The sequence below is a fragment of the Dasypus novemcinctus genome, chromosome 18, assembly GCF_030445035.2.
Source record: "Dasypus novemcinctus isolate mDasNov1 chromosome 18, mDasNov1.1.hap2, whole genome shotgun sequence".
In the NCBI taxonomy this organism is placed as follows: domain Eukaryota; kingdom Metazoa; phylum Chordata; class Mammalia; order Cingulata; family Dasypodidae; genus Dasypus; species Dasypus novemcinctus.
This window is the reverse complement of record NC_080690.1, coordinates 60,284,736-60,298,706: the sequence shown is the minus strand read 5'-3', so window position 1 is coordinate 60,298,706 and position 13,971 is coordinate 60,284,736. Positions and strand designations below refer to the sequence as shown.

At 45.6% G+C, this 13,971-nt stretch overlaps 1 protein-coding gene across 1 annotated transcript; it reads right to left on the bottom strand.

The window, feature by feature from the left end:
* Positions 1-3,147: 3,147 nt before the first annotated feature.
* Positions 3,148-12,870, bottom strand: PSMC4 (proteasome 26S subunit, ATPase 4). The gene is made up of 11 exons (XM_004474023.3): positions 12,762-12,870; positions 11,824-11,922; positions 11,516-11,702; positions 9,835-9,981; positions 9,643-9,752; positions 9,462-9,555; positions 4,350-4,517; positions 4,192-4,268; positions 3,874-4,042; positions 3,593-3,648; positions 3,148-3,401 (listed from the first exon to the last, which is right to left on the bottom strand). Exons 1-11 carry the CDS (start codon positions 12,795-12,797, stop codon positions 3,288-3,290), a joined length of 1,257 nt encoding a protein of 418 aa, XP_004474080.1. The 5' UTR covers positions 12,798-12,870; the 3' UTR covers positions 3,148-3,287.
* Positions 12,871-13,971: the final 1,101 nt, after the last annotated feature.

Below are 13,971 nucleotides of genomic sequence, written 5' to 3'. Positions count from 1 at the left end.
ATTCTCTCTGGAATCTCCTGTTTTTCAATGGTCCACTTTCTTTGCATGAAGGCATTTACACCCAAGTTAAGAATATTATATAAAAAGACATGCCAGGACAGTAAAGCTTAGAGACATTTATCTTCCTGGAGACATTTCAGGGTAATAAAGAGATGTTAGAGAGTTCTGCAGGGTGAAAGGAAAAGACAAGAGACAATAGATGAAAGCCACATGAAGAAATAGAGATCTTCAGTGAGGTTAACAACATGACTAAATACAAATGCCAGTATTATTATTTTTTAAAGATTGATTTATTTATTCCCCCGTCCCTCCCCCCAAGTTGTCTGTTCTCTGTGTCCATTTTGCAGTGTGTTCTTTGTCCTCTTCTGTTGTTGTCAGCAGCACGGGTATCTGTTTCTTTTTGTTGCGTCATCTTGCTGTGTCAGCTCTCCGGGTATGCGGTGCCATTCCTGGGCAGGCTGCACTTTCTTTCGCACTGGGTGGCTCTCCTTACGGGGCGCACTCCTTGAGCGTGGGGCTCCCCTATGCGGGGGACACCCCTGCATGGCAGGGCACTCCTTGCCCACATCAGCACTGCACATGAGCCAGCTCCACATGGGTCAAGGAGACCCCGGGGTTTGAACCGTGGACCTCCCAGGTGGTAGGCAGACACCCTATCCACTGGGCCAAGTCCGCTTCCCTACATGCCAGTATTATTGTATTTTTGGTTTGTATCTCCACTTTTTACCTCCTACAGGGTCTAAATGGCAAATGCATAAAATGTAAGGATAAATCAGTGATTTTGTACTCATAATATATAAACACACAGTTTGTGACAAGTACTACATAAGGGTGGGGGACAAAAGGGTATAGGGACATAGTTTATGTATACTATTGAAGTTAAGGATATCAAAGCAAACAAAAATGTTTTAGATTTAGGCTATTTAAGCCCCATGGCAATGACACACAAAAAAATCAGAATATGCAAGCTTCCAGAGACAAAAATTAAGAGTACAAATATCAGGTTTGGGAACAGAGGGAATGAGAAGTTAATGCATAATGGGTGTAGGGTTTCTGTTTGGGATGATAGGAAAGTTTTAGTAATGGACTGTGGTAAAGGTACTGCAGTATTGTGAATGTGATTAATCCCATTGATTATATGTTTGGGAGTGGTTGAGTTTATGTTGTATATATGTTCCCACAATTTAAAAAAGAGAGAGCAACTAAAGAAACAGTTAAATCCTGAGTGGGATCTAGCAAAGGAGAAAAAGGCTTGAAAAGGACATTATTGGAACATATGAAAAAACTGGAGTACAGACTGCAAGGGTTATATCAATCTTAAATTTCTAGAACTTGGTAACTGCACTTAAGGTAGCTAAATAAGTGAATATTCTTGTTCCTAGGAAATGCTGGTGGTAGTTTTAGAAGTTAAAGGAGCATGATGTATATACCACCTACACTCAAGTGTTCAGAAAATGGAAGGCTAGCTAGACAGATAGAATGATATGAGAAATGTGACAAAATGTTAAAACTGGTGGATCTGAGTATATGGGGTATAGGGTACCCTGTCTGTACGGGGTTTGTACTATTTTTGTAACTGTAAGTTTGGAAGTATTTCAAAGTAAAACGTTAAAAGTGGAGGACATTGGGACATACCAAAAAAATGGAATATACATTATTAGCTTTATATCAATGTTAAATTTTTTGAACTGGGTAACTGCACTGAAGGAGATTATATTAGTGAAATCCTTGTTCTGAGGAAATGTACATGGCAGTATTAACTGTTCAAGGAGCATGATGTACACAATGTATACTTTCATGTTAAATGGATTGATATATAGGTAGATAAGGTTACACAAATAAAATGATAAAACAAATGTGGCAAAAGGTTAAAATTGGTGGATCTAGATATCTGGAGGGGGATATGTTGGCTTTCCCTGTATGGGGTCTGTATTATTTTTGTAACTGTCCCTAAGTTTCAAAGTATTTCAAAATAAAACTTTTTTTTAAAGTCTGCAACTTTCAACAGCTTCTGAGACAATTCAAATATTCCTACTCCAGAAAGCCAAGGAATGGGAGAAGAAAGGAACAAGTTAGGAAACAAGCTTCATCTAAGAATTATCATGTCAATATGGACCTTGGTGGGAATCATTTCATTAGTCTTCATTAAAGCAGCAACTCTGAAAGGGTGTCTTTAGAAGAAAAAGCAATGACTGAAATAGTATGAATAGAGTTTTGACTAAGAGGAGGCACCTAAAGCAAACTATGGACTATAGTGAATAGTAATATATTAATATTTTTTCATCAATTTTCAAGAAAAAAAAGAGAATTATAATATACCAAAAGACAAACGAGACACAAAGTACTGCATGTTGTTTGACTCCATTTATATAAATTATAAATATAAATAAATGTATAGAGATGGCATTAGATTAGCAGCTATGTATGGCAGGGAAAGGATAGAGGAATTGAGAGGTAACTGCTAAGGGGTGACGGGGTTTTGTTTTTGCTCTAATATTGATTGTGGTGTATGCACAACTCCACGATTATACCAAAACCCACTGAATATACACTTTTGGATGGACTATATGGTTTATGAATATAGCTCAATAAAATTGCTTAAAAAATATGCCAGGCAACACCAAGAACACCTTAGTGATTACCTGCCAGCAGGCAGACAAGTACACATTCTGGTGGGCACTGATTTGTCAGTGAGGACTGTAGGAAGAACATTCAATTAGCAAACTAACCCATCTGTGCTCCAGCACCCCCATATGGAGAACTAGAGACATTCACAGAATCCGACATCCAAACCCATCACCACAGCATCCTTGTCCTGGGCGACCTGAGGAGCTGTCTCTGACACCCTCTGAGGAGGAGGAAGGCAGGAATCACTGAATATTCAAATGCTCTTTTACCTGTAGGAAATGGGGATGGTGAGGTGCAGAGGGGCTTTATTTTGTGGCCAAGGGCTGCTGTTTGAGTTCCTTTTCCATCCCTTTCCCCAAAATCCTGGTCATTTCATTCTAATTCTTTGCTTCTCTCTCAAGCTATAACCCACGTCAAGTACCTCCTCATTCAACTATCAGATCAGGAGGGACATGAAGATCCTATTCAAAGCCCAAGTTCTCCAAAGAAGCTAAACTTCTAAGAAGAAATTAAACGAGATTCAATCTTGTACATTTATTGAATAAAGCAATCTTCAATAAAACAAAGAGAAACAAATTTTGGGAAAGAGGTACCAGGGGAGGTAAAGGGAAGTCCCAGACCTCTGTGATGGGTAGAGTAAGGGAAAGAAGATGGAGGGGTCACTTGTAAAACTCATGCTCCTGTTCATCCTTCTTGATGACCGTCTTGTACGCTTTCTCAAAGTCCTTGGCCAGAACAATGTAGCGGTTCTCACGGACAGCCAACATTCCACTCTGTTGAGGAATGAAAGTTAAAATCCACTCGCTCCACTTCCCACCCGTAGTGATAGTGCAGGAAGATTCAGGTGGGGCCCAAGACCCCCAGAGGCAAAAGGGAATGGAAGGATTGCAACACAGTGGTCTCAAAGTAGAGGAAGGGTCTTCATACTCCACCACTAGGGATCCAGAGAGAAACCATTACTTACCTCCTGACAGATGGAATTGATATCAGCTCCTGAAATCTTATCTGGCCGGGCCACATCTGAAGCACATGAGTTAAAGAAACCATTCCTTACAAAAAGGAGTGAATTCCAGGAGCCAGTCATATTTGGGCTGTCTTTTCACCATCCTCCTCCCTGAACCTTGGTCTCCCGCCTGCAGTCTGGGTCATAGTGATAGCAGACATGGAGAGGAAGCTCTTTAGGAAGCTAGATCTAATCCCCATTCATGAGACCCTGATCCCTCCCCTCACTTCTAAGCAGGATACAATCTTCCAAGTCAACCTCCTCAGAGAGATTCATCTTGCTGGTGATAGTAGAGAAAATCAATCTCTTCTGACGGCGGTCAGGGAGTGGAAATTCGATTTTACGGTCAAGGCGTCCCGGCCGGAGCAGGGCAGGATCCAGGGTATCTGCTCTGTTTGTGGCCATGATCACCTGGCATTGGGGCAGGCTGGCTCACACCTCTGTCCCCATTATACCTTCCTTCCCATCCTGACAACTGCCAACTCATGTACCAGCCCCCTCATTTCCCTGATTCCTGATTCCTACGCCATACCTCCCTTTGCCCATTCCAAACACTGAACCTTGACATTGACATTCTGGTCAAATCCATCCATTTGATTCAGCAGCTCCAGCAGGATTCTCTGAACCTCCCTGTCAGCTGGAGAGTGTTCAACACAATCAGTCCAGGGCCTCCTATACGAGCCCCCCAGACCCCAGTCCCTGGTAGGATGTCACTCACCCCCTGTCTGGGCATCAAATCTCTTGGTGGCGATGGCATCTATCTCGTCTATGAAGATGATGGCAGGCGCATTCTCCTTGGCCAGGCGGAACACGTCCCGGACCATGCGGGGTCCCTCACCCAAGTATTTCTGTACAAACTCTGAGCCCACGACCCGGATAAATGCAGCTGATGGCAGGATGACAAGGGTTACATGTGGATGGGCCTCCAAAGGGCCCATTCTGCTTTAACAGAAACTGCTATTTCCCTGCAGATACACCTTTCTTTGGGCAACTGCTCCAGGTTGTTAGGTCATTCTCTCACACCCATGGCTATGTCCCAGAACCAGCCGAGCAGTCATCTGCTTGCGTCCCTGCCCACAGATGTGCTGTTTTTGGCCCAACATTTAAAAATCAGGATATATGACTTTTTTTTTTTTTAATTTGGCTTTACAGGACTTGAAAAAATCAGTGAGAAAACAGAAACAATGTCCACCTATGAATGCAGAAATTCTTAAGGAGTCCATGAACTTGAATTTAAATTCAAAAAAACATTATTCTTGTGGGATGTGTTGGTGTGGGTGTGATATGTTTATTAAATAATACACAGTACAGTGTGGACTTAGTAAGGGGTCCATGGTTTTCATCTGACTCGCAAAGGGGTCTGTGGAACAAAAAAGGTTAAGAACCCTTGTACTAATGCATCATACTGCCTCACCAAGAGCTCCAAATTACCATTTTCTATATGGATCCAGCTTTTAGTATCATGCAAGTATCAGGGACCAGGGGCACATCTTCTCACATAATAGATAATAATCTGAGATGGACTTGGAGACAGGTTTGTTCTGGGTTCCTCCTTTATAACCCATTTCTTAAAGTTTAATTTGTTCCTGGGTGATCTGATACAGCTTTGTGTTGCACTGAGCATTCCTCCAGGACTCTCCTTCCATCTGCCACAGTGAAGGGAGACACACAATCCATGTATGTAGAACAGGGATGGCTTTTGTCATGAACTAGTTGTGCAATGCTGCAGCCCTGCCCTGTTCACTTCTGAAAATCCAGACTTCACATCTGGCTCAAGGTCTCCCTCCTCCCTAGTACCAGAATCACCAGGGGTACCTTCAACATCATAACCTGTGGTTTCTGACTTTTTCTGCTCTAAACCCCACCATCACTTTGCCTTGGCTACACATTTACTTGACTGCTCTACAGGTGTCCAAACTTTTCCATATGAAATCCCAATCCCTGAAATTCCCTGACTGACCTCTGTCTGTCTCTCTCACTGAATCACTGCAGTTCCCTGTCCTACCAAACCTTCCTGTCCTCCCGTCCTCTCAGCCCCTTCTGGGCTCTGCTACTCCTCCCATCTGCTATGGAATGGTCTCCTGCTGCTGTTACTTGCTCTTAGTAAACTGTGCTAATTGCCACCATAACAAATGGATTAATCCCCATCTCAGCCATGACCTTAATCTTCCTCCAAAACCAGGTAACTCAACCCAAGTCAGCAACTTTTCCCACTGCTCAATCTCTTTTATACCATCTCTCCTTGCCTCCCTCCACCAAGGACAAACCACCCTCCCACCCCACCCCACCCCACCCCAATTCACACAGAAAGAAAGAACAGGAAACAGGAGATTTTCCCAACCTCTTTCACTATTTGGCCAAATCTTTCGACCTTCATCTGCCCTTTCTCTTCAGCCTGTTGGGAAATTTCCAGGTGTTTCTCCTCCCGTCCAAGTCTGGTCCTTCCACCTCACTTGAGTTCTAGAACCTATTACTCATTCAAGTCTTCCGGCCCAGGCACACTATGGACCCTGCTGACTTCAATAGGCAACATTCTAGCCTCTGACCTCAACTTGAGACATCCATGCCTTTACCCCACTTTACCACTCCTATACCTGAAGAGCTCCAGGTCTGAGATTTTATATTTAGATACACCACTCTGACTGCTAGCTTGCCCACTCCCACACCATACTTGTTCTTTAGTATCCTTCTCTTTAGTGCTTTACTGTTTGTACTGAAGGCAAATATTTGACAGGACAACAAAACAAGAAACAAAAAGCCTTGGAGTATTCCTGAAATCCTCCTCTTTGTCATTTATTACATCCAAGCCATCAGCAAACCCTGGTGGCTCTACTTCCAAAAGGTACCCAGAATCTATTTCTGACCACTTCCATCCCCACCACCCTGATCGATGCCAACATCATCTTTCTTTTACCTGGATCATTAAATAGCCTCCTACCAAGCCCCAAATGCTGTCTCTACCCACAAGAGCCAGTGATCCTTTTAAAATGCAAAGCAAATCATGTCCCTCCTCTGCTCAGGATCTCCTGTGGCTCCCTTCTTACTCAAAATAATCCAAGTCCTTACAACAGCCCTCTGGTATCCTACATGACCAGGCCTTGCTATCTTGCTCCACTATCTCCACTTGCATGGTGGATCAGTTGACATGAGTAATGGTAACAGCTTCCTAGTTTCTGTTCTTAAGGCCTACTGTCTTCACCATACAAAGCCCAGTGCAATTCCTATTGTTTAAGATGTCACTGTTCCCCTTCATACTGCAGCAGAACTTAATTACTAAAAGGGACTGGGAGACTGGACAAACACCACAGTAACAACTGTGGCAACAAGATACAGATGGATGATAGACTTGGTGGGCAAAGGTTTGAAGAGAAAGGATATTTGCATATTTGCATAGTCTTAAAGTATCTCCCCCAAGATATTTATTAATTACAATGGGACAAATAGTAACTTTACTGTGGAGAAGCCCAGACACCACCATTACCACATCATCAAGGCAAATATCACCAGAAATAAGATACACTGACACCAGGGGCCTTCTGACTTGGTACACTGAGAAGGTACAACATCGCTTTGTGGTACTCCCACAAAAAACACAAACCTCAATCTAACTGAGAGGAAATAGCAGACAAACTCAACCTGAAGGACATTCTACAAAATACTTCACCAGTACTCTTCAAAAATGTCAGTCATCAAAAACGAGGGAAAATGGAAGAATTATCATGGATTGAAGAAAACTAAGGAAACAAGACAACTAAAGGCAATGTGGGGTCTTAGGTTGGATCCTGGGACAGAAAAAGGATAGTAGGGGAGCAGATGTAGCTCAAATGTTGAACGCCTGCGTCCCATATATGAGGTCCCGAGTTTGATCTTCAGTAGCTCCTTAAAAAAACAAACAAAAAAACAACTCTCATTGGGGAGCAGATGTAACTCAGTGGTTGAGTGCCTGCCTCCCATGTAGGAGGTCCTGGGTTCAATCCCCTAAAAAAAAGACACTAATGGAAAAACTGGTGAAATTCAAATAAGGTTTTTCTCACTGTACTATTTGACTATGTAAGAGTATACCATTAGGGGAAGCCAGGTGAAGGAACTCTGAAATAATTTCTTCTAAAATTACATTTAGAAAACATTTCTTTTTATTTCAAAATAAAAAGTTAAAAAACTAAATTTTTTAAAAAAGTGACTAGTATAATGAAGCCTGGATAATGAAGCCATAACACAAAGTTTTATGGCTTCATTATTTCTTTCTTAAAGTGGTCAAGCCAAGAACTTCCAAAGAGTCCTTGCATTGGTTTTTTGGCTCAAACACTAAGCAAAACCGTGCCCCTGGGTCTCACGGGGGCCAAGGAATAAACAGAGTGGTTAAGGGCTTGGGATGGAATCTGCTGGTGACCTGGGCAAGGTTATTTAGTCACCATTGTGCCTGTTTTCTTACATGTAAATTAGAGATAATAAAGGCACCTATCTCATTGGGGGCTTCAGTAATGAAATGATTAAGTATTAAGTAAGCAATAAGTAAACTACAAGGGCTGCTATACACCATGGAGAACAAACAGAAAACAAGATGAAACGGCACCATCACAAATTTCTCTCTCTAACCTCAATGCTGCCTGGGAATTGTCCTGTCTCTCTCTTTCCATTGTCCACAGCAGCTATTGTGAACCTTTTCCGCTGTGCTTAAGCACTTCACCTCTCTTGACCCTACATTACTGTTAGGAGATGACTTCACTTATGTCACCATCACAGAGACAAACCATCAAGCGAAAACTCTGTTTCCTGTCCTCCTTGTGGACAGTACCTGTATCTTCACATGCCCTTTTCCTTTACCCTCCTTTCCTTCCAACTGAGTTCTAAATGCCATTTCCGCCCCCTCCCCAGGGATCTCTTCACATCAGTTACATCCCCTCTTACCTATGTCTTCAACTTTTCTAGCCAACTGGCTCCTTCCTGACAGCAATTACAATACACACAAATACTTCCCATCTTTACAAATTAACAAACCTTTCAACATATATCCCCTCAAGCTGTAAAAGTTCAATGAATTAAGGTAATGAACAATGACAATGGCTAACACTGCCCACTTACCAAATGCCAAGCATGGTTCTAGATATCTTACATTGATTTCATCCTCTTGATCATTCATAAAAATAGGTACTATAATTGTCTCCATCTTATCGTCAAGGAAACTGAGTCACAGGGAAGCTAGGTACTTACCCAGGATCACATAAGTAGTAGGCAAGGGAGCCAATTTAAATCCAAGCAGTCTGGCCCAGAAAACACATAGCTAACCACTGATTTTTACTGCTCCCTGGGTCACAGATATTAAGTGTTTTTGTCAAGCCCTCCCTGTATGAAGGCTTTACAAAGTATAACAGTGACTTTCATATATTTTTGTCAGGAACCTACAGTAAGACATAAACCTATAAACAACCACAAGCACACAGGTCTCACATAATATGAACTCTTACTATGTAGGATCTACTCTGACATATTCCATTCTTATTTCATTCTTTTAAATGCTGGTTGCAACCTACAAATTTGAATTCAAAATTACCAGTGGGTCACAACCTACCATAGGAAAAATACTGTGTTTTTCACTTGTTTCTCACAGTCACCCCAAGAAGTGAGTTTTTTAATTAAATAAGAGACCTGAGGCAGAAGGCGTAGTAGTCCCCCCGGGGCTGCACAGTCAGTAAGTGGCACAACTGGAGTTTAAGCCCAGGACCCGTGTTCTTTATCACTGTGCCACATCACTCCCTGAGGAGGATGAGAGCAGGAAGTAATGTCAAAGAGCCAAGAGGTCAGAGCTTGGGGTGGGGGTGAGGGGGTGCACCTGTTGTGTGATGTGCCACAGCCTTTGCCAACATGGTCTTCCCGCAGCCAGGTGGGCCATACATGAGGACACCTCGAGGAGGATCGATGCCAATCTGAAACCCAGAGGTTGGAGCAAGAAGGATAAGCCAGGGAATTCCCTCACCAACCTCAGATCCAGTGGACCTCACCAGGCTCCTCACCTGCTTGTAGAGCTCAAAGTGTGTAAGCGGGAGCTCCACGGCTTCACGCACCTCCTGCTTCTGGATGTCCATCCCCCCAATGTCCGCATACATCACATCTGGCTTCTGGTCTAAGGAGAGAGCAGAGCTGGGGCTCCCAGCCTGGCCCGCAAGGTCTCCTTGGGCCACCCTGGGCCCAGGCTACCCCCTCACCTGAGGTGAGCATCATGATGCTGCTGTCAGCCTCGGGAGGCAGCACATCCACCAGGGCGTTGCTGTGCTTGTGGAGGGCGACCGAGGCATTGGGCTTGAGCAGCTCCCGGTCAATGGTGCTCAGGATGCGTACATAGTAGTTGGAGCCTTTGGGAAGGAGCCAGGGCAGGAAAGGGGCGATGAGAGGTGCCAGACCCTCAAAACCACCCCCACCCCCTCTACCTCACAGTCACATCCTTCATGCCACCAATACCTCACTCAGGCCCTGACTGGCCCCCTCTTGGCCTCCAGTCTTGCCTCCTCTGGTCCTTCTCTCAAATTTACACTCATGACTGCCTTGTCTATGTGACTCTTGAGCTCCAGCTCCAGGTGTCCAGCAACCTCTTGAATGCTTCCTCTGGATGTCCCCTGGGTACTTTTCACTGTGTCACAAAGTGATCTCAGCATCTTCCCCTAAATTGTGCTGCTCTTCTCCTGGATCTGTCTCAGACAGACCCCACCATCCCCTAGTCCCAAGTCAAGGCCGTGAGCCTCTCATCCTGGCCCTCTCCCGCGATCCGTCCACAGTCCTTCAGTCACTATAACCTTCCACCCTGCCTCCTGAATTTCTCTCCATCCCATTCCCTCCTCTCCTCATGACCTACTCTGGTTTAGCCCCATCCTCTCCTACTGGGGTCCCTGCACCAGACTCCTCCCTGGTCTCTAGCCTCCAGTCTCACCTCTAATCCATCTTCTACATTTATACTGACGGGAACACATCTCTATCTGGCCTCAATCTCTCTCCTGACTTTCAGACTAGCCTTCTGGACATCTCTTTCTGAATGTCCCAGACTGTCTTAACATGTCTTAACATGTTGCCATCTCAAGGATAGCCCCACTGTCCCCCTAAGTCCCACAGGTTAAATACATGGTATCTCCTTCCCTGCATTTCCCCACAGCACATCAGTCCAATTCCAGGCACAGTCATATATCTTCTCCCAAAACCTTTACAATAACATGGCTTAGTCCAGAGGACAGTGGCAGGAAAAGAAAGATAGCAGACCCAAAGACCATTATGAGGGCAGGCCCTGAATCTATCTTAATAACAGCAGCTACCACATACTGAGTTCTTACCAAGTCTCAGGCCCATGCTAAAGTGCTTCACATGCACAATTTCATTTAATCCTTTGGACAACCCTAGGAGGCCAGTGTAATCATCACCTCACGAAGAAAGTGAGACCCAAAACCCACAACCAATAAGTTGCCATGTCTGTCTCATTCTATAGCCCAATCTCTTAGCCCTCCACCAGTGTTTTCAAATTGCAGGTCCTAAGCCAGTAGCAGTCTTGAAATCAATTTAGAGGGTCACTACAAGACTTTTGTTTAAAATGAAACAGACTAGAACAGAATGGAAATCATCAAAATATGACACATGTAGTAATGCTAAATATCCTTTGATGCAACTTTTGTTTTAGCTTTACATGTACATATGTATACATGCACCGAAACACAGCTATACTGAGTCACAATATAAAATATATTTCTACTTCTGGATCAGTCAAAATACTCTGAAGAACACCATTACATTGTCCTCCCTTGTTTGCTGTTGAAAGTCCCTACCACTGTTCCCAGCACATGGCAAGAGACAGGTGTTGAATGAACAGTGTTGAATGGGCAAATGAGGTGGTACCCACCCACCCACCTGTGGTAGAGCCCACGATAGCTGTATTCTGATCCACAGCCTCCAGAAACTGCCCGATGACCAGTGGGATGCTCTGGATTCGCTTGACCTCCTCCTGGGCATGGAGAAATTCCTTCTTCAGGTTCTTTTGCTCATCTTTGATGTACTCCTCCTGCACCTCTAGGAACTCCAGCTCCTGCTGCAGCTTCTGTGAGCAGAAAGGGAAAGGTGGGGACAGTTCCAGGCCTTGTTGAGCCAGGGAATGGTACAAACTGAGGACAGGGTGGAATGCTGGGCCCTTTGCAGGTCTGGGTTGGGTATGAATGTACCTTATAGCGGCTGTATAGATCTTCAAGATCCTCAGGCTCAGGCCCCAGGAAGGACAGGCCAGTCTGGGGCCGCGACACAGACAGTGCTGGGATTTCATCCTAGACCAAGGAGTAAAACTCAGTTTGGAAGAAGAGGGTCCCCTCATAAAAACATCTAAAGCCTTCTCCCCACTTCATCATGAAGTCACTCAGCCCTTAACAAGCTCCTGACATCATTCGGCCCCTCCAAATAGACCCCTGAAACCTCTCAGCCCCCTACAAAGGCTCCTGATGTCACCCAGCCCCAAAGAGACCCCTGACATCAAGTGCCTCCCCAAACAGATCCTTTGATATTGAATGCCACTCATAACCTATTCCCACTGTCACCCAACGCATAACCAGACCCCAATGCCACCTAGTCCCCCCAACAGGTTTCTAACATGTAGGCTGTTAATGTCACCAAACCGTCAAACAATCCAAGCATTACCCAGTTTCCCCCAAATCATCCCTCATGTCAGAGAACCCTAATTCGCATCAAGCTCTTGATGTCGTCCAGCCCCCAGGGAGACCTCAAACACCACTAGGCCAAGGCACAGACATTACTTTGTTCCCAACTATGTCCCATACATCATTCGGCCCCACAGCCCAGCTCCACACATCTCACCCACCCACAGTCCCGCCTTGCCCCTGGATGTCACTAAGCGCTCCCATTCAGGCCTCGAAATCATTTAGTCCCCAGAGAACCCCTAATGTCAGGGGTTCCTCCAACCCCACTTTCTGAGCCCGATCGCTCTCCCTGGGCCCCCCAGAGAGATCTCCAACCGCGCAAAGCTCTCCGCTGAGGCCTCTGAAATCATCCAGACCCGGGCTGGGACCCTCGAAGTCACGCAACTCGCCACTCAGACCTGGCGTCGCCCTCTCCCCGAGAATCAGGCCTAGCCTAAAAGTCCCCACCGGACCTGAGCCTTTTCCACCAGGATGCCTATCTCCTCCATAGTGACCAAACCGCTCTCCGTGTGGCCCGGCCAGATCTAGTCACCGTTTCCGCTGACGCCACCGGAAGTCTCTGCCTGGTGGGTTCTGGGAAATGTAGTTCACGACAGTGGTGCGCGCTGGTTGCGTGGGCGGGGTAGCGCGGAGGCGAGGAAAGACCTCCTCCTGGGCTCCGCCCGGGCAGACACCGCTGCACTCTCCGTGGCCCGCGCGCGGTCGCTGCGGTGTCACCCTCCCGCGCAGCAGCGGGTAACGCTGGCTTTCTCGCCCGTAGGCGGCGCTGCCCCCTTGCTCTTTTACTGGAGAAATTGTCAGTTGTGGCAGGGGAAGTCTGGTGGCTTGTGGCTTCTTCGGTCTCTTTTAGGAGCGGGGCAGGAGATGCTTCAGGCCGGGGTCCGGAGAGGGAATCTTTTAGAACGTCCGCACGTGGGATGCGCCGGAGGATTGTGCCCCCGCTCGGTCCCGGGGTGAACACCCCTGATCCCGCGTCACCTTTAGCAGCGAGCCAAGCAGAATCCACGCGGCAGGGCTGAAGAAAGCGGGAGCGGGACAGGAGTGCCCCAGGAGGTGTGAGTGTCACACGGGAGACTCGGCAGGCTTGTGCCGTGCCCTGCACTTAAATGAAGCCTTCCATGCATCATTTCACTGAATTGCAACCGGTATTTATGAACTATTTTACAGACAAGCAAACAGGTTCAGAGTCATAAACCACGGTCGTAGGGAGCTGAAGGGTAAAACACGGATTGGAGCCCAGATGTGACTGACCCCAAAGCCTGTGCTCTGGCCCCAGCGATACGTTGCTGCCCATCACTTCAGCTACACTTTTAAGTACTCTTCATTGACGTCTAAATACAGACAAATGCATCGTTTCTGTACAACTCGACGAATTTACACAAAGTGAACATACGCATATAATCAGCAGCCAGAACAAGAAACCAAAACCTCAGCAGCCCCCGGAAGCCCCGCTCATGCTCCCTTTCTGCCTTTTGCCAACCGCCCCCTCCCCCAAAGTTACCACTTACTTGACTTCTGATAAGTATGAATTACTTTTCCTCTGTTTTTGAGTCTCTATATATCAACCCATACAGTGTGTGCTGTGAGTTTGGCTTCTTTTGTTTAACATTATGTTCCTGAGATTCATTCCTGCGTGTAGCAATAATCCTTTCATTTTTATTT

Coding starts and splice junctions, on each gene's coding strand:
- PSMC4 (XM_004474023.3), bottom strand. CDS start 12,797: ATGGAGGAGATAGGCATCCTGGTGGAAAAGGCTCAG. Junction 11,923..12,761: donor TCCTGGTGGAAAAGGCTCAG/GTCCGGTGGGGA, acceptor TCCTTGGTCTAG/GATGAAATCCCAGCACTGTC. Junction 4,269..4,349: donor ATTTGATGCCCAGACAGGGG/GTGAGTGACATC, acceptor AACACTCTCCAG/CTGACAGGGAGGTTCAGAGA.